This window comes from Ostrinia nubilalis, chromosome 2 (assembly GCF_963855985.1).
Source record: "Ostrinia nubilalis chromosome 2, ilOstNubi1.1, whole genome shotgun sequence".
Taxonomy (NCBI): domain Eukaryota; kingdom Metazoa; phylum Arthropoda; class Insecta; order Lepidoptera; family Crambidae; genus Ostrinia; species Ostrinia nubilalis.
In genome coordinates this window covers 9,743,605-9,763,446 of record NC_087089.1, presented here as the reverse complement: position 1 = coordinate 9,763,446, position 19,842 = coordinate 9,743,605, and the positions used below count along the sequence as shown (strand labels likewise).

The 19,842-nt window shown below is 38.5% G+C and overlaps 1 protein-coding gene across 1 annotated transcript in view; it reads right to left on the bottom strand.

The window, feature by feature from the left end:
- Positions 1 to 19,842, bottom strand: part of LOC135082652 (uncharacterized) — a 57,614-nt gene that overhangs the window by 14,081 nt on the left and 23,691 nt on the right. The window contains exons 3-4 of the mRNA XM_063977447.1: positions 3,660 to 3,841; positions 2,018 to 2,113 (exon numbers count right to left, since the gene is read on the bottom strand). Of these exons, the coding sequence (XP_063833517.1) occupies positions 2,018 to 2,113; positions 3,660 to 3,841 (278 nt within the window). The remainder of the gene's footprint in view (positions 1 to 2,017; positions 2,114 to 3,659; positions 3,842 to 19,842) is intronic.

Genomic DNA, 19,842 nt, shown 5'->3' with positions numbered 1-19,842 from the left:
TTTTATACCCCCACTATATGACATGTTAGGGGAAGCTGGGCGTGACGAATCCCACGGCGCTTGGGATTAACGAGCGTGAGCGGGGCGCCTTTGTCGTTAATATTCAAAAGATCCACATCAAATACTGGATTTATGGCAGCTTCAAACAATATTTGTAGTTTCGTTTGAACCAACAAACGTCTATGAGATGTAGGTTTCAATCTGAATGTAATGTTGCTTTAGTACAGTCCACATCCCATTGACTACTCATATTGTTACAATATCGCATCTAACTAGCCCTATAATATGTATAAAGTATTAAGTTCCACGTGCCGTTAATTCTACAGTCAGTCAACTAATAAATACGTCCCAAAAGCCGATCTCTGAAATTAATTTACAGTAAGAAACTTCAACCGAAAAGAAAGTTCGAAAACGAAAGAAAGTTCCTTTTAATATTGCCAGTGGTATTATTTAAGAAGCGAGCAATTAGCATACCTAGCAACTGACGATCGTTGCCGAGATACGGTTACAACGTATTTGCGACGTAGGTAGGTAGTACCTATCTACTTATTATTTAGATATGACATGCATGACTCCACGTTGTTTCAACCAGGTCAGCTGTGATCGACATCTGTATTGAAGGATCATAATGATCTGATTACATAATACAAGAGCTCAAGGCTAAATTCAATTTGAAACATGAACTATTGAGATGGAATCGAGTACATATTTAGTTAGAGCCTAAGCAGCAAATCGTCAGAATTTCTAACAGTGCGTAAGTCAAAAATGTGCATTTTACAGGAGATTGGTCGGAAAAAAGCACGTGGTCTTTCTTCATCCAATGGCATTAAAATTTTAAAACCGTCAAAAAATTACTTACGCACTGTTAGAAGAAAATCACTGAACAAATACGGTTTTTTGATAGAAATCACATTTGAAATTTTGAAGTACTAAATGCCTTATCGAAATAGAACTAATCCGTGAGCTAACACTTACTGTGAAGCAAGATAATTACATCCTTTGTTTGGCACCCATAACCAAGCTTTGCTAGTTTGTAATTAGATTTCACTGTGTATTGAAAGATTGAAACGTATCAAAATCATGCTACTCGTACATCTGGGTCCTACCGCGAATTCACGTCGTTAAAATTCACACAGAGGCCGGGTCAAAGCGTGTTACAATTATCAAGGTATCGGACCGTGTCGGTAGCACGTTAATTCAGCCGAGAGCAACAGAACACATTCAATTTTCATACCATTGTTATATGCTTATATGCCTGCCGCCTTTGGCCCACCTCTGCAGGAATACTTCGAAACGCTGCCACGTAGTTTTGGGTCTATCTGTCACTGTCGCTCATGCTGACATCTCGCTTTGCGTGAGAAGGATGGCAAGATTCGAAACTAAGGATAACGTTTTACGGAATAACCCCGCTGTAAGCACGTTAAGACTCCCTGCGGCTTTTGATTCAATTAACTTCGATTCCAATTAGTTTCCATTGACTTTGATATTGATAAAGTAAAGCTAAAGCAAATGAATATTAAAAAGGTTTGCTTTCAGTCTGCAAATTGTATTTGTAAATAAATAAAACCGAGTCCAATTAAAGTGATTTTTGAAGCGGTTGAATTTTGCTAAAAGTTTATTTTGTAGGCTTTCAGTGGAACATAAATAAGCTCTGTTATTGATGAAGGGTGGGCGTTTGTTAGAATAATTATTTTTATGATCTATTAAGAGTTCTAAGGTAACAATATACAAAAACAGTTTTTTACCCAAATTATTGACCTTCTTTTTTTAAGTCGGTTAAGCATAGACCTTTCTTTCATACCCACATTCAGTAATTTGGTGGTAGGGGAAGTATTTATATGACGTGTATACGAAAATAATGAGCGGATGATAATTGGTAGACAAAATAATGAGTATTAAATATATCGAGATGAGACGTGTACGAAAATAATTGACGGATGAGGATTATCGGACGAAATAATAAGTACAAATTATTATTAAGTTATTAATAGGTACTACAGATTAATATTAAACTTACCGATCAGAGCTTCGCAGTAGAGGCGCAAGTCGGTCCCCTCCTCCACCCACTGGTCCTTGGATATGAACATTGTCCGAGGCGTCCCCGTAGGCTTTTCTGCGAAACAGAAATCATATTTAATATCATGCGTTTTCTCGTTAAAACATTTTTTCCACTTACAAAAGCTATTCTGGTAGGACTATGTATTTTTGTTTCAAATTGCCAGAGATTTCCAGAAATTATTCTCATCGATTTCATATCGCTCATTACGGAGATTTTAATACCTACTCTACTTATTCATTGTATGAAGAGCTGCCAGAATATTATTTATATTTGAAACAGAAGTTTCACGCATTTCATGAATATTCAGAGACTGTTAAAAGCACTTTGCTTCTACCAATTATTAATTCCTATTTATAAATTAATTTGTACAGGAAGAAATCTATAAGCAGGCATATAAGAACGTCCTGTGACGTATAATAAAACAATTTAACCAAAATGTAGCGATTTAATACTTTATTGTATGTTTAAGAGCACCATTACGATATTTCCCAGCACCAGTACAGATTAAATGTTTGCTTTTAACATGAGCGCTGCACTTAATGGAATTGCAAACAGAGCCAGGCAGATTTAATACCTTTATAATATTATCTATTAATGTTTATTGAAAGTGTACGAGAGAAAATGCGAAACTCTTTTCTCATTTTACCTCGTAGATTTATTTATAACACCATTCACAGTATGTAGGTAACCCGGCTACAATAAAAAATGTCCTTTTACCAGAATGTGTTTTATTTATTCCATTTAATATGTATTTACAGTGAGTTATGTACAGTTAAAATCACATCAGGCATTACATTTTTGTTGCAAAATAGCACCTATTTACAACTTAATAGATGTCACAGTATTTATTTATTTTCTTTATTGGGAAAACATACAGCACACACAGGTAGCAAACAAAAAATAGGTCTTACACAAACCTAAGGCTGGGTTGCACCATCTTACTTTCACTTTGACAAGCGTCAAAAATCTGTCAAACTCCATAGAAAAAACACCGGTTATCGTTCAAAGTTTGGTGGTGCAACTCAGCCTAAGAGTTTCTAGAACTGTCGTCTGTTATCTAATACGTGCGTGTAGAAAGATAGGATCCAAGTTACTTAGCTCATTATGGAGATACACATCCTTTGGTAAGTTGTCTCTTCCTCGTTTATGTCTTGGTCTTACCTAAGACACCTAGCTAGGTGTGTGTCTCATCCGGCATACATAACGTCTGGTTTTCACTATTCCTCATTTTTATTTCTGGATGTTGTCTAAGATTTCGTGCTTAAAAGAGCGTGTCTCTCGTTCCTATTGCCGCCGTACCATACGTCTGTTGGTTCTAGTTGGATCTATTTCTCTTTTACTTTTACCTTAGATGTACAGTATGAGGTAGTGCGCCAGAGCGTATTGGATAGCTGCTTCTGTTTAGCTAGATAGCAAGCCTCGGTTTCAAACTTCATTGGTTGGATTTTATTGGAAGCCAAATTGTAGATCCTGGCTATCTAAGAAAGAGAGGTAGAATTGGCAGTGTTCCTGACTATAGGATTTACAGTGATGGCAAAGAGAGGTATATTAGGATTAGTCCCATTCTAATTAGCTACTTCTTTGAATAAGGTTGCCTTACCTAATATATCCAGCCTGACAGTGTGCGTCTCGCTGTGAGTCTCGTTGCTCATCCGGCAGGTGTAGTTGCCAGAGTCCCCTCGAGCTGCCCGCTGAGTGTAGAGCGTCTGGTTAGCTGCCTCCGGGTACAAGATGAGGTTGGACACCCCTGCTGACCATGGATACGCCACTCCATCCTTGAACCTGGTGAAGAAAGAAGGACATTAGTAAACGATGATAATTCAACGATATAACAGTGTAAACTCTATAACGACCAACAAGGGGCTGATCATTTTTTCGGCGTTATAGAGATTAGACGTTAAATGGAGAAATAAGGTAGAGTGAATAGAAAACAAGGTAAACCAACTAATCAAGCAAATTAAACATTGTGAGGAGTTTGTCGTTAAATCGAGTGGTCCGGGAATCCCTATTTCGGAACGAAACTGGATGAGCAATACAAAGGTGTGATTTATACAATTCACAGCTCCGATTATAAAACAGTTTACATTGAATAGAATATACGAACAAAACGCACGAAGTGAGTGCAGACAAAGCGTTTTCGCGGAACGGGCGCCGGAACACGACCATTGTTCTCGGCTGCACTCCGTTGGGCATTCGGAGCGGTGCAGTAAGTGCAGCCGCAATGCTTTTGAAACCTTATTACCTTCGGCATAAGGAAAAGTAATGTGACTTTTCCTGCTGACACTACGTCGAGCAGAAGGCACTGGCGAAACCTTTTACACAAAGCTATACTCGTATTTATATGCATAAATACATTTTTAAGGCATGAGTGATAAAAGCAGTTATTTTCTAGAAAATAATATAATTTAATGCGCAGTAACGTATTTTTTCGTAGTCTAAAAGTACCTAGATTCAGAAGTATCATATTCATACAGTATTCAATAACTTTCACATAATTAATTTGAATATTAAAGGCGGTGGCGATTAAAACGCTTTCTCCGAAATCAAGAATTCAGTAAATGTTCATGCAAGGAGAACTTACGCGAATTATTTGTTTCCAAGTAAGTGTAAGTACGCTAGCAAAAACGCGATGTTATCTCGAGTCCATTATGTTCTCATTAGCTACGTCATGAATTTTAATTCGCCAGCTGTAGCGGCGAGTCCGAGCGGTAACGGTGCAGGTGCGCGATTTAGAGATTGCGGCGAGCGCGGGCGCATCCGCGGCGCATTGTCATTTCCCGGTGAAACCCACTCTGCACTTCTATGTGCAGGAAATAATTCGCAGTAACGACTAATGGCCCGTCATTCCGGCGTGGGGCGCGGCTTCTGGCGCAATGCAGCTGCCGACGACAGCGCGATTCCGCGAAATAGACGATTACATCCACGTCGATGAACAAATCATGCTACTCAACTCAATTGACGTTCGCAATTATACACGGCATAATTCCCGTCTCATCTCGATTTACATTAGCAGTTCGGCTAAGCTAACAGCTGTAAATTGTTCGACGAAACTGGCTTGCGCAAACAAGACATCGCGCTAACCCCGCGATTCCGAGGAACAGTAAAATTTTGCGGGAGCCGTTTTTGTATAGCTTGGAAGGAAAACAAACATTCGGCTGATGTTTCATCGCAAGGCCACGCGGGATTGTTTCCTAGAAGCGGGCGGGGCGCGCGATTCATGTCTAAGATATCCTATTTTCACGATTGGTCAGTGCTTAGCATATTTATATACCTACAAAGCGGAGGCTACGCACGAACCACTTCCTACATACAACATTTATGTATTTGTTAAAAGATAGCCCACGTGTGGTCTGCCAATACGAGATCAAATTCGACACTAATCTTAATTCATTACGATAGAGTTTAAAGTAGAGGAGTGGAACCGCCCAACAGTTTAAAATAAACAAAACCAGCACGGTAGGTGGTTACCTATATAAAAACAAATTCAGGGAAAATACAGCAGATATTGGAACGGTTTAGCCGATACTAATCACGAGGATTCGTGGAAACCATTAAAACTATTTAGCTTTTACTTGTTATTCGTGTGACCATATCAGAGGGGTATGGCACGTGCGCTGTAGATCGACCTTGGCGATAAACGTTTTCCGCGAGCGAATTCAACAACAAATCCAGTTGGCTATTTCAGCCATTTCTTTGAAAACGTCGCCAGGGAGTATATTTACGGCATTCATCCTACTTTTACACATCCCTGGGAGAATGTATTGAATATTTTTATCGTTTTAGCAGCAGTGACTCATGTTCGCACACGTATAAATATTGAAGCATGCTGTTTATCGAAAGCTCTTATGGTAATGTTCCAATGACAGTGTTAAAAATTGTCTGACAATTTATCATATTTTTATCAGTTCATATTTATATGAGCAGGATAAAATGCGAGCTCGTAAGTAAACCTCTACATTAACGTTGCGAAGATTTTTCCAAGAATCATAATTCAAGGCAATCTTTAATCGTAATCTTTTCTCTTTGCCGAATGACACTGTAGGTATTGTTATCTCCGAAATACATTTGCGTTTTATTTGAGTCGTGCGTGTCTGTAGTAAAGCGAAAGTAAAACAATAAGAAGAATCATACCATTTTGACTTTTGGTATGGGCCTGCTCGATCGGCGACTTATTATAAAGACAACAATATAAGCAATTATTGAGATAATGATCATCGACTATTTATAACAAAACCCAGGACATCTTTATTATCTTGTTTTACCATAACGGACAATGCACCATCGAGAACGATGTCTGTTACGACTGTTTATTTGACGTGCTAAAAACAACCAGAATATGTTTGACCTTTGCATCGCTATTGTGTGAAAAATATAAAGTGTATTAGATAAATAGCGTTTCATCTCTATCATTGCATGTTAAATATCTTATGTCAGAAAGAGATAAACTATGCAGTGATTAGTATTGCAAACAATGATAAAAACTAGGATGAAACTTTTATAAACGATTCTAAGAAATAATCGGTAAGTTTGACAGTTGATATGACGCTATCAGCTAGATTTAATCTACATGAAGAATACATTGTATAATGATGTCAGCATTTATTGGATTAACTTTTTAACAAACAATACTGCGAACGGGGAGTATTCTGTTCCTAACGGATCTTCAGATTGAAGAAGAATGCGTCAGTGTAAAATGGCGGACAAAATAAAAGAACCTCTAACTCAAAAGCAATCTCTAATGATTGTAGCGCATATTAAATGGGCAGATAACGAAGGTCTGCGAAACAAAAACCGCGGTGAGGTCACCAACCAGCCGCCGCGCCCTCCGGCCGCCTCATCCCCGCGAACATTTCCCAAATCGCCCGAGAGAGGGTTGCCAGCTATTGCATCGGTAAACTGGATTTGGCAGCCATCTAGACATTGAGGTAAAAAGACTTAGTAAGAAGAAGATTATAATAAGAAGACACCAAGAGCACGACTAAACGAACAACACGAGAGAGAGAGAAAGGCCGCCACTATTTTAGCATCTTCCCCAGATTCAGTAATAGTTAGTGAAAAGGGACTATTTTACTCCTGGGATGAGAAGACATTGCAGGTTTAAATCGCCCAGAATGTCTGGTGAAAAAATGATTACGTACTTCGGAGAGCACTATAAGCCATATGTATTTTTAACCAAGACTGACGTCATCGGTCCAGAAAATCTGACACAAGAGTTGGTAGCTACAGCTTAGACGAGGAAAGTAGGTAAGACCTGTTTCATTTATCATATAAGCCACTAAAGAAGAATAAAGCCTTGATGTGGAGCTTTGAATAAAGCCTGGCAACCCTACCCGAACCGGTCCTTGACCGCGCCCGCCTGCACCAATCTCGCTTCATTTTGCAATCCCGTGGTCCCGTGGGATCGTTGCCAAAATAAAAAATTAAATGAAAAAATTAACATATTTAAATCAGCCAACGCAATCGCGGTTATTATGCCGACACTTATAATAACGTCCACTTGATTCCAGTAAGAGCATTATTCTTAAGTTATGTAGGTATTATTAGATTGGGATTGCAGCATCTGGTGTTTTTTTTTTTTTTTTGGATAAAACAATTACGAATAACATCGCATCGTTGCAGTGAAGAAAAAGTCACTCACAATTTCACAATGATCAAAAAATATTATTCTTTTGTGAGTTATTCAGCTTTTCCTTTAGGTCTTTGCGCGAATCCTGTTCGTGTCTTAGACTTGGTATCTTCTCGCCTTATAAACTGCTCAAATATGCATATAATTACATGTTCCCATGGGATCTCTCTTCCCGGGATCGCAAGCCCTAACCGCAGCCACAAATCATTCGAGGCTGCTGACATACAGGACCTAATAATACCCCGCCGTAACTTAGCTTTAAGTTCCAGGAAGATTTTGGGTTACAGGAAAATGCTCCGCAAGTTGTATGGAACTTAATTATTAACATCTTTTATTAGATCTAGACTTGAATCTTGTTAAAATATTACTCGCAGTTCATTAAAAGTTTCTTTGCAATATTGAGGCACCAATTAAAAATTAACATTGCAAACATTCAGCTCCGCTCCGAGTATTTTATTTTACTGATCGCTTATCTTAAAATTAAATCAAAACAATCACCTAAAAATATTTCGGTTACATTCTGAATCATAAAACCTATCTTATGGTCACAATCAGAGTTGCATGATTAGCCCCATACTTTTTTATTCTACGGTCACGACTTCATATTGGATTCAATACCTGGAATTGGCACTTTACAAGATTACGTATAGAGGTACTATTGCAAATGAAATTGTATTCACTCGCTCACACGTTTTTTAACTAAATATCTCAAAGCAAATATTTTCTAAATGATATTTCATTTTAAAACACTGAAATTTAACTTTCAAAAATCACATGCATTCTGCAGTTAGTCAGGTATTCGGGCTGCTATAAAAGTTTTATTGGCATGATTAACATTTTTGATGATTCAGTGCAGCTCAGTCAACTCAAAAACCGGGGCAAGGCTGGAGGCTGTGATGCGTGCTCCAGTGAACACTGACCTGACGATCTTACTACGTAACGACATAATATGACCAAGTGACGGTTTTTGTTCAGTCTGGTATCACGAAACAACACTTATCTTCTCAATTTTGAAGAGTGTGGCAATAATTTTCAACTTATTTCGCAGTAGCAAAGGTTTGTTTTTCGCGAACATTAAGGATCAGCATAAACTCACAGCAAATGTAATAGTCAAGGTGTACAATGAAATCCGGCCATTAGTCAGTGGAAGTTCATCCGCCATGTAAAGTAATGCATCGAACAAGGAGAATTATCGTAAGCAGACAGTTCGTATACATGCCACTGGAAGCGTTTGTCACTGATCACATAAAATTTGCATCTATTTAACAATATTAACATTCAATATATTCGATTCTAAACTATTAGGCAAGTATAAGTATCTAGAACGTCAAGAATATTCGGAAAATCCAAATGATCTCAGTGATGTCACGCAGATTGTAATTAGAATTGTTCCCCACGATGATAAGCAACTAAGATGATTGTTTCTTGCGATTATGTCCGGGTTTTTGTGGGAGACAGCTCATGTCTCACGTCAATTACTTAACCCGATGCAGATTGTAAAAAATTAAGAAGATGTTATGTTAAATTGATTACAAGCAATTAAGGTCGATGCACTGCGGGTGCCCGTGCGACCTCGAGACTTCAAGCCAGCAGGTTTTCAGAGGAACGTCTCCGTCGGGCGTAGTAACTGGAAGAGCAGTGGAGGAGGTTCATTCCACGAATAAGTAATTAGGGCTAGCGGAGCCGGCTGCGGGCCAAAATGACACCGCCGGAGGAGGCCGCGGCCAACCCTTTGTCGACGGGCTGCTGATAGTTTCTCTGAACTACTGCAATTACACTCGAGTTGCGAACAGTTGTCGCACACACACGCACCGCATAATCACCGCGCTCCCTTACATTACTCTGTAATCATACGTTTGCCAGTCACGCACCGATGACAATAATAACAACTATTCGTTGTGGATCGGAAAACTGAATATGTATGATCTGCAACATAAAAATTGTTCTTCAAATGTTGCAAATATTTATGATTTACAGGCAAACGCAGGCTGAAGAACTCCAGCGTTATAGGCGAATGGGTTTGCAACAAAGTATGTTATTTCATTTATAGGGACTCATACCCCATGACAATGATAGGGTTTTGCTTTTAAGCTAATGGAGATTTGTAATCCTCATAGAATCCCAACTTGATGGTGAAACTTTAATAAACTAAATCACGAACAGGTAAAATCAGCAACACGTGATGGGAAATCTCCGTAATAGGTTTCTTTATGATTTACAAATTGTTTCCTAATTTGATAATTTCAAAGAAAAACCACGCAATGACTAGAAATAAAACAAACTTATGCTTCCAAACTTCAGATATCACGAGGCTGGTAATTTTATTACGGTATAATTAACGTACATTTGTAAATAAACCATATAAAATACAGGATGCAAGGGATCAAAGGCAAAAATTTAAGTGTAAGATGTGCAAAACAGGTTTAAAGAAGTTAATTTAAAGATTGACTATCACACGTCCTCATTCCAAATAATCTAGGATCTAGCCTTGAATTACTTCGCACGGGTGTATGACGTTAATGCATGCGCTAAAATGCATTTATCCGGTGCGAGTTCCCTCCCTAACGGTCCCGAGTGAGCCTGTTAAAACGCACCGGCGATCGGGCGCACGCAATGCTCATTGCCGTGGGTATATGAATCGCGATAAACCCGTAATTTATTGCGATTTCGACTGAACTGCATTTTAACATATAAAACAGCTATTAATACGAACAGGATACCGTCCGAGGATGGCAACCGTTACTCGTTACTGCTTCACGAATAATTATCCGCATGTAAAGAATAACCACATGTTCGAGTAGATTCCTGTACTGTAATAACATAGACATGATCTTGCATGTAGAGCTCATGGCTAACAAGACGTGTAGGATCTATTGCATGTATTTAGTGTGGTTTAGGGATGCGCGATGGGAATGGCTGTAATGTTCAATGGAGCGCTTAGAAAAACCGCAAACTGCCGGGTCCGGTAAAAACTTGTGTGTACAGACTTGCACATCGAGCTTAACGCTGTAGCATCTTATGTACTTGAAATAGTTGCTATTTTGCAACATGCACAGACTGAGCGATTGTAAAACAGGTGAACGGGAAACCGCGGTCTCCCGATGCGCGGGCGCAGCTCCCTAACAAGCTACAACTGTAAAGACGAGTCCAGCCTGGACGCGGTGACGCGGAAGCACGAGATTAACTATACCATAAAACAACTCCACCGTAACTTATCTTTAAATGACTCGCTGGGACTCACGACATAACATTCAACGAACGATTAATCTGAAGCCTTTTGTTGGATAAATGACACGCAGAATTCTGAGGTGTAGAGTGACGCAGAATTAAACTCCTAAACTGTAGAACTACTCATATGATAAGCTAATAGATTACCAATAGATTACAGAAAGAGCTAGAAAAAGTTCACCTGAAATAATACATTTGAGCTCACGACAATTACTTGTCTTCGGACTGCTTGCTTACCTACACTACTGAAGCCAAACTACCGAAATGTCATTACAAGTTTTGAATCAAAAAACCATCTATGCTTACAGAAAAAGCTAAGTCCTAAAATGATGTCATGATTGCTAAAAAAAAACGCAACAACGTATCGCAGAACAATTACATCATCGTAATCTAAAATAAACGCAATGTATGACGAGGATTGTTGCGTCACAGTTTAAGAGGATAAGTATAAGAAACTAATTTCAATTCGCGGTCCTTTACGTGTATAGGGAAAAAACCCTGCAGTTCTACCACGAAAACCGTTTAACATAATTTATTAGATACAAATCTGTGAAGACCCACATTTGGGCTATCAAAATTATAAACGGTCTAGTGGATCAACAATCAATTCCTAAAATTGTTTCAAATAGGCTATAGGGCCACGAGAAGCGAGTTGCGAAGCTATTAAAAAACGGCTTCCCAGAAAATCTCTGCATGCTTGTTCCGATAGTTTAGCTAAGGATATTTCGTCGAAATTTCCTCGGCTGGTGGTTGTTGTTTAAGAGCCATTTTACATTTTCGTGCGAATTTCTAAGATTTTGAAAGCATGAATTACTATCTTAAGCAACACCCAGAGATTATTTAATAACTGCGAAAGATAGGTCAATCCTTGTTGTTGACCATTAATGAAACGGATTTACTAAAACTCTTTTGCTTAATTCACAGTGCCCCATCTCCCAGAACCATTTTACGAAAAAATTGCCGCAGACTCATTTTCAAAGTCCTGTATCTATTATTTATGCTCATATAATAAGCTTAAAAATATATAGTTATCATCGGACATATATTCTTGTAGTCCAATAATGAAATAGATTCTTGAATTTCATTACCATTATTGAGTAAAATCTAAAAATAATTTGGCAAATTTGAAGATTAACGTCACATTTTGATCGTGGTTTTTGGTTTAAAAACACAGCATAAACTGCAATAAAAGTATCCCAAAATAAAGAATATTCATTGTAAAATTAATTTCTACAGTTATTGTTTAAATATTAGTTACCACTTTGTCAAAATATTGATGTGAATATCAGTATAAATTACAATGCGCAAGCCGACATCGATTAGTATGGCGCGAGCGCCCGTCAAGGCAGGACCTGTGTCATTTTTCCCGCCGTGACGTTTACGTGCGTTCGTGTCGTAAAGCGGTGATTTGTACGGCGACCAAATACATTTGATACTATGCCGAGAGGCTGTTTCGAGTCGGCCGGCCGAGCAGAAATTGAAATGATGAATTTTAATTTCTTTGACGGATCTGGGTGTAACTATGTATAATATGTAGGTACCATGTATTTAATTTAATAAATAAATTATAAAAAAGTATATCCATTATGCTAGCACCCTTAACACAAGCATATTGGTTGCCTACTTTTGGACTAGATGGCGCTGTGAAATTGTCCAAAGATTTGTTTATTTATTTATCCGCTTTGAGTTTTGTTTCGTGAAGAAGAAAAAGAAGCGTTTTGTTTTGTTGTTAAATATATACTAATAAAAGAGGAAAGATTTAATTGTTTGTTTGTTTGGAGGCAATTAGAGATGGGTAGTGGGTAAAAACCCATTTCACCCGATTGGGTTAAAACTGGGTGATTTAGGTAAAAACCCGGTTTTTACCCATTATCACCCATTCTGGTGGGTGAAAACAAAAATAGCGTTTTTTAAAAGTGAGAAGTGGTATTTGTTGCTAAGGGGGCGTTCTAATGTTACGTAATGCAATCTGGGGGGAGAGGAGGTCTTGAAAAACGTTACAATGCGTTACAGTGGCGGAAGGGCGATTCGATTTCAAGTTTTTAAGCAGAAGTACTTTGTAGTTGGTGTTGTTATTTGTAACTTTATACCGTAATGTCATCAATGAGAGAGTTTGGCATCTTTGGCATTCCCCCCCTCCATGTCCTTGCCATGATCACAAATTATTGCGTTCCTACTAAATTTCTTCTAAATTGGTTCAACGATTCTTGAAATAACACCATTTTATAAAATAATTGGGCACATCATCATAACGTGATTGTTCACTTTTGACATAAATGTGAAACCATAGTCGTAGCATTATTTAATATTTTTTGTATAGCAACATTTGGTTGAAATGTCAAATAAAGTTAGTTGCAAAATTTGGATTCAGCCGTCGCGTCGCTTTCGTTTTCGAATCGCCAAAAAGGCGGTTAAACTTGTCGGAATTATCGCGCAAGCATAGAAATTACTCTCAATTAGTGTCGCAGTAGTTTAAAGTAGTATATTTATTAAATCCATCATCGATTGCGTGAGAGGCGGTGTGAAGGTGTCCAGCGTGGCCGTTACTACAAGGACGGTAGGAACTCATCTGGGCCCAGCACTGGGGGATTACTTGAATTGTACGTATCAGGCTAAACATCTTCAGGAGCCAGGTAAGCCCGATCGCAATCCTTTTACATTATTTTCAATCTTAAAGTTTTTCACCCAAGTCACAGAAATATTTTGGAAGTCTCCCTATCGCTATACAGTCCACTTTTATCGAAATCGCTTCAGTGATCAATTTTACGATTTGGCCACGATATTAATGCATATTAGTGTTAAATTTGACTTATTACTTATTAATCAATAAACTTAAATTAGAAAAATTCAATAAAAATAAAGAAAACATACCAATTGAAATAATTATAAAATTATTTGTTTTCACCCGGTGTAAACACCCACGGGTGGAATGAAACGGGTTTTTATTGGGTTTTTACCCTCATGTGGGTTTTTACCCGGGTGGAAACCCATCTCTAGAGGCAATAGGCTCCGAAAAAAATTTCTTTCACGATTTAGAATCCTAATTTTTTTCTTTGTAGGCTATAAAATATTTTCAAAAACTTTAGTCAAAAATCTTTGATAAAATTCGACGTTTAATAAATAAATTGGATAACATGTTAATACTTTTTTTTTCAGTACGATTTTAGTACTTGTTTTTCAGAAATTCTACGATTTAACTAAATTTCTAAAGTGTTTATATTTTATGCATAATTTATTAACTTCTAAAATATACATAAATATCCTATTGATAGATGACGTGCTTCGTATTTTATTAAAATTATTACCTGACTAGGTTATAAAGGTGTGGAATGTTATTTTGGAGATAAATTGGTTCCATAGAAATATAGAGAGATGCTAAGTAATGCGCTGAGTTCGAAACTCAGTGTCGTATTAGAAATTCACACACACAAAGAAATCAAATTATGTGCTCATTATCCATTGCGGTATCAGTATTCAACGTTCGAATAATCTTTAGTACTATGCAAGCAATATAAACTGTTTACATAATGACGTCGCTACTGTCATCATTGCTTTCAATATGTTCCAATTTGTCCCTTGTCACATTTCCCTTTAGTTTATGTGATCTGTGCTTGTTTCTAAGTTGATATCAATGAAATATTCCTTAGTACTTTTGATTTAAATTATTTTTTTTTATTTTGACACGTGTTTGAAAAATCAAGGTCAGATTACAATAAAATAACAAGTGAAAACGTAACATTGCATTGCAACTCGCAATTTCGCAATATTGATGAGGAGATTCCATTGGAAAGTCTGTATTCATTCCTAGGATTCCCCTAACACCATCAAATTCAAGAGAATTCAAGAGAGTACAGTTTCCCATCTCATGCTTAGGGACCACGGTTTAAAATAGTGTGGTTGCATAGAGCCTGCAACGGGCAACCGCGTGCGCAGCTGCTCATACTAATTTTCGATACAAAAGCAAGTGTTGGCGCCCTCACGAGTTTTAGCGGAGTTCCATAATTATGGTAGCGGGAGTAGACTTAATGGAAATCTATGCTTCTCCGACGACCAGTTGTATGAGGAATACTCCAGAGTATGCGCACACAATAGCCTGGTGATTTTAGCACCTGAAGGAAAAACAAAAAAACATTGTTTACAAAGAAATCTGCGGCAGGTGTAGTGTTTTAATTTTGTTTTAGAAAGATCTCATAATTTTGTAAGTATTCAAATATTTAAACATAATGATGTGTAGATTTTATATCAAAAAATATAATCATTTAACAAAATCAATTTTCTTAGAATATTTTAATTCTATTAGAACCATTTTCCACTTCATCGCAGAAGAAGTCGCGGGCAAAAAGCTAGTATGAAATATGTAGTATTGCCCGCGGCTTCACCCGCTTGAAATTTAGTTTGTCACAGATCGTCATAAATTATAGCCTATACATTGTTATTCTGGTCGACGCCAGGGATGGATGAGCGTCGCTGTCGCTGGCGACAGGGTCTTCTGGTTCAGGGTTCATGGCGTAGGTCTCAGGCAAAATGAAATCCACTCGTAGAAATTAATAAACTCAGTGTATTAACGAAAATAATTACACACAGCACTAGAGTCGTATCGGAACTGAGTGAACCAAAGGTCTTGCGATAGGAACGTCCGACCCGAGTGATAGTTGAACACAGACTGCCTAGTACTGCTGTACTGTACTGTAAAGTTTCATCAAAATCTGTTCAGTAGTTTTTGCGTGAAAGTGTAACAAACATCCAGACATCCACACAAACTTTCGTATTTATAATATTAGTAAGACTAGTAAAAAGTAAGATAGTAAGATGAATTATTTTAGTTATTTGTTTACTTATAATAATATTTATTTATTTATTTCTTAGCTCTGTCTGATAATGGATCTGGAGGAGATGCAATGGCCACCTCCGTAACAAAACAATAGAACTATATGGAGTTTGGGCTTGTGTGATTCGCCTTGACGAATATTTCGTATCCAGGGTCCGATGATGGAGCTGTAAGGGGGCAGATTTTTTTTTCACTATGTGACTGTCTTTATTTTGTACTTAATATATTTTACATATTATACCTATTCGTGTTTCATTATTCGTATCCAGGGTCCGATGATGGAGCTGTAAGGGGGCAGATTTATTTTTCACTATGTGACTGTCTTTATTTTGTACTTAATATATATTTTACATATTATACCTGTTCGTGTTTCATTATGAATCGAAATATAAAAGACTTAATAAACTCTATTAAAAATTTAAATTCATTAATCAAGTTTGAACACCTCATTCTACCTTAAAATTAATAACTTAAATCAAGTCTTAATACGGTCACGGCTCAAGATTTTTTTGTCCATTTCAGCGTTCTTTTTACTCTTTTGACGTTGCGTTGACAGCTTTTACCTAAATTCGCGCGGAATATTTTTGTGAAATGGCTCTTAATAATAACATGATATTTCATTATTATAAATTCTTTTGTGTCTATACTCTGAGTAACTCTGTTTTTTGTTTCTAGGTTCTCGAAATTTTGATCGATTGGATCGATTTAATTCTGATTTTCAAGTCATTAAAATCATTTTCAGGGAAAAATCGGTGAACCTATAATTTCTCGTGATATGGTAGAGCTGAACTTAAACTTAAAAAAGTAATATAATGTAAGAGCTTCAAAAAAAATTGTGTCTTGTAGGAGTTTACTTTTACAATCATTGGTCTGTGTAATGCAAATTATGACGTTGAACGGAGATATTACTTTCAGTACATTAGTCATTGCAAAAGGTTAACTTGTGAATGTCTAGAAAACACATATGAGAACAAGGACAACGCGTTGGACACATCTGCGATGTCAGGGAAATAAGAGCAATGCGATGCAAGCTACATTGTTAATGAAACGCAAATAACAGTTCGCAGACCGAATTAATACTTGTCTTCGTTATCAAAACAAGTGCGTGACTCATTTTGGGGGAATCCTGCGCTGAGCACTCGGTATAGAAGCTGTATAATTGCGCATTTTATTTTAAAACGAACTCTGCGAAACCATTTCGTGTGAAATGGCGTATAGAAAGATCTTAGCTTCTTTATAGCTTGATAGCGCGCTAGTTGTTGCGCTCTGTAAAATTTGTACAGAAAGTACTGGCTATGCGTGAAGAACAGCTTGTAAAACAAAAAAGTTGTAGCGTCTGCCGATTGAGGTTCCTGCTTAGGTCATGCTATACGTGAAGATGTGGTCCAAGCTTAATGACGAATCCCGGAACAGCCAGGTGGTTCGGCTGCGTATGGGCAAGGAATGCCACCGCCTGGGAACACAGCTCGCGACCATCGCGACATCTGTACAACCCGATTCTTGTACGTGATTAGTACTTTCCCGGCAAAATACTAATCCCACAACCGATATGGACGCGCGAGAGCGTAACTGTAAACCTTAGGGTTGCCATGAAAACATTTGCGCTGGAATCCAAGTTCTGCCTCTCCAGAGCGAACGTTTTGTGCTCAATGATTCCACGAAGCGACTGTACTGGTATGTAAAGAGATAGCGACTGTGTTCCTTAAACAAGGAACGTACCTAAATCCGAAGTAAGATCATTCATTCGATTTGCCTTTAGCTATTGGCTATTGGGAATATTTTGCTGAATTCATTATTGCCCAATGTGTCTGGAATACTCGCTCGGGAATGTGCTGAATGACACAAGCAATACGAGACGCGGTTATTATCCTCATGAATTGCATTTGCATACGACGCTCTGCTGATTAGATAGAAATCACAATTTAAGGTAAGGTACATGTGAGCTGTTAACGATTGAGTTAAATAGGTATGTGTTGATGTTTTAATTTTATCCGGTTCGAGTTATCAAATTAGCAGTAAGAAATGTAACGCTGTCAGACTGCGTAATGAGCCCGCTCGGCGCTGGTTATATTTGGGCGGACGTGGACGCCGCCGATCAGCTACCGGTATTGAATCATACTAATGCTTTGTATTTAAATTCAAGTGAATGTACCGCTTTATGAAATACCCGGAACAGGAACTCTACCAATTATAGAAATGTCAATTCTACTTTTTACGGCTAGCGAGCGACCGTTGGAAAACATCGGAATTGCATCATAAAACTTTATATGCCAGCAGCGCATTTGCAGATCAAAAGATAGGTAAAGTTATGCATCGAACAATGGTCATTATACATTCGGTAGCCGCTCGCGGTTTCTTGGCACTACGTGAAACTGCAAGTGCACAAGAATTTATTATTGCTGTGTGTCACGCGAAGAATACTAAAAAGGTGGCGGTGCAGAGTCGTCGGAGCGCCCCGGCGGCCATGGCAACTCGATTGTGCGAAATATTAAATATTCGATTCCGCGAAACGGCCGGAAATGACCGTTTCATTATGCACGGCGGGTGCGTGAAATGATCGATTTGGATGGCACGAACTCGAACGCCACCCTTTTTCTCATAACTTGACGATAATGATCATTCTTGGAGCGAAACGGACGTACACAGTGTATACCATTATTAACAGGCTTAGCTCGAAACAGACCGATAGAGTCTGTTTTCAGTAATCTCTATGCCTCAATCGGCTGTCGTCAACCGGATGGCGGTTTAAAAAGTTTAAGAGTCAATCAAACACCGGTCGAGTGAAAGCAAAATGTGAAGAAAAACAGCCCAAGTAAGTTATTCAGGCATAATGTGAATGCCGTAATGTATGTTGGCCACCGCTGGAGATCCCCGACGGACGCGCGACACACGGCGACAGCATAATAAGCCGCTGCGCTCGGCGCTGCCAAGATACACGTGCGATAGCGCGCATTACGATTTACGATATCTATTCTTTTGTTGGACGGTTGGTGCAGCTTTTCTTTGATCATCACAGTCATTAGTGAAGGTAGGCATGCGTAGATTACACAGGCGTTGTGCGGTAAATGCATCTTTGGGATTCGTTGTTAGAAAGCTCAAGTGCGTGATCGCATGCGTGGCGACTGGAGATGCGGGCCGCAGCCGCGGGCCGGGCGGCGGATCTTAGGCGCACGCAACCATCTTCTCGCTAATCAGCCCATGTATCGCCAGACTCACTCGTGCAATTAGGCTTCTCGGTAGCAAATGGTACCTACTAATCTCGTACGCGCTCGCAACGATGTATGCGTTTCTAACGCACCTGACGGTTGGGGAGGCGCTGCATCGCCACATAAAACAGTTGCTGTGCAACCGATCGTAACACTGCACTGTAGTCGTTAGAAAACCACTGTTCCGTGAATTGTTTACATACAAGTTAAGGGAATAATAATGATGGAAACTAACATAAAGCTTTTACATTTTAACAGTAAGCACAGGCCTGCCTTTTTAAATTTTGAAGGAGAAAACGTTCCTATCTTATTATTACAACCACTCCTTGCCAGGAATGCACTGCACATAACAAATTGTGTGATTTTACGTGCAGATTGCAGATAGAATGAATCTGGCAGCTTGGGCAATATGCTGCTCCTTCCAATCGATTACCTTCAATGTGGATTCCTTCACGTGCATTATCTGAGGCATTCCCACGAACACGTGTTAGGTGTTTATGATTTACATGCTAAGATATATTTTGGGTTCATTTGATACATGTTATGTGTTTTAATGAACTTTGGAGGCGTTGATTGATAATTTGATTAACAAAAAAGCTCTAAATGTCCCCTAGCGACAAATCGAATTTGTGGTCTGCACGGTTTTAAATACTTTACAAATGGTTATTACGCTAACAATCGAGACCGGCAAGAGACGAGGAGCGCTCGCATGCAGCATGCACCTCGTAACCTTGAATTAGGATAATTCCCGCGCACTGCAGGACCGGCTCGCGTTACAGTCACTTATTATAATGAACAATGATAGCCCCGACAAAAAGCTTATGTAAATTACGAGCATGACATAGTAATTATTGAAATAGCTCAACAACAATTACCAGGCCCATGTATGCTGGAG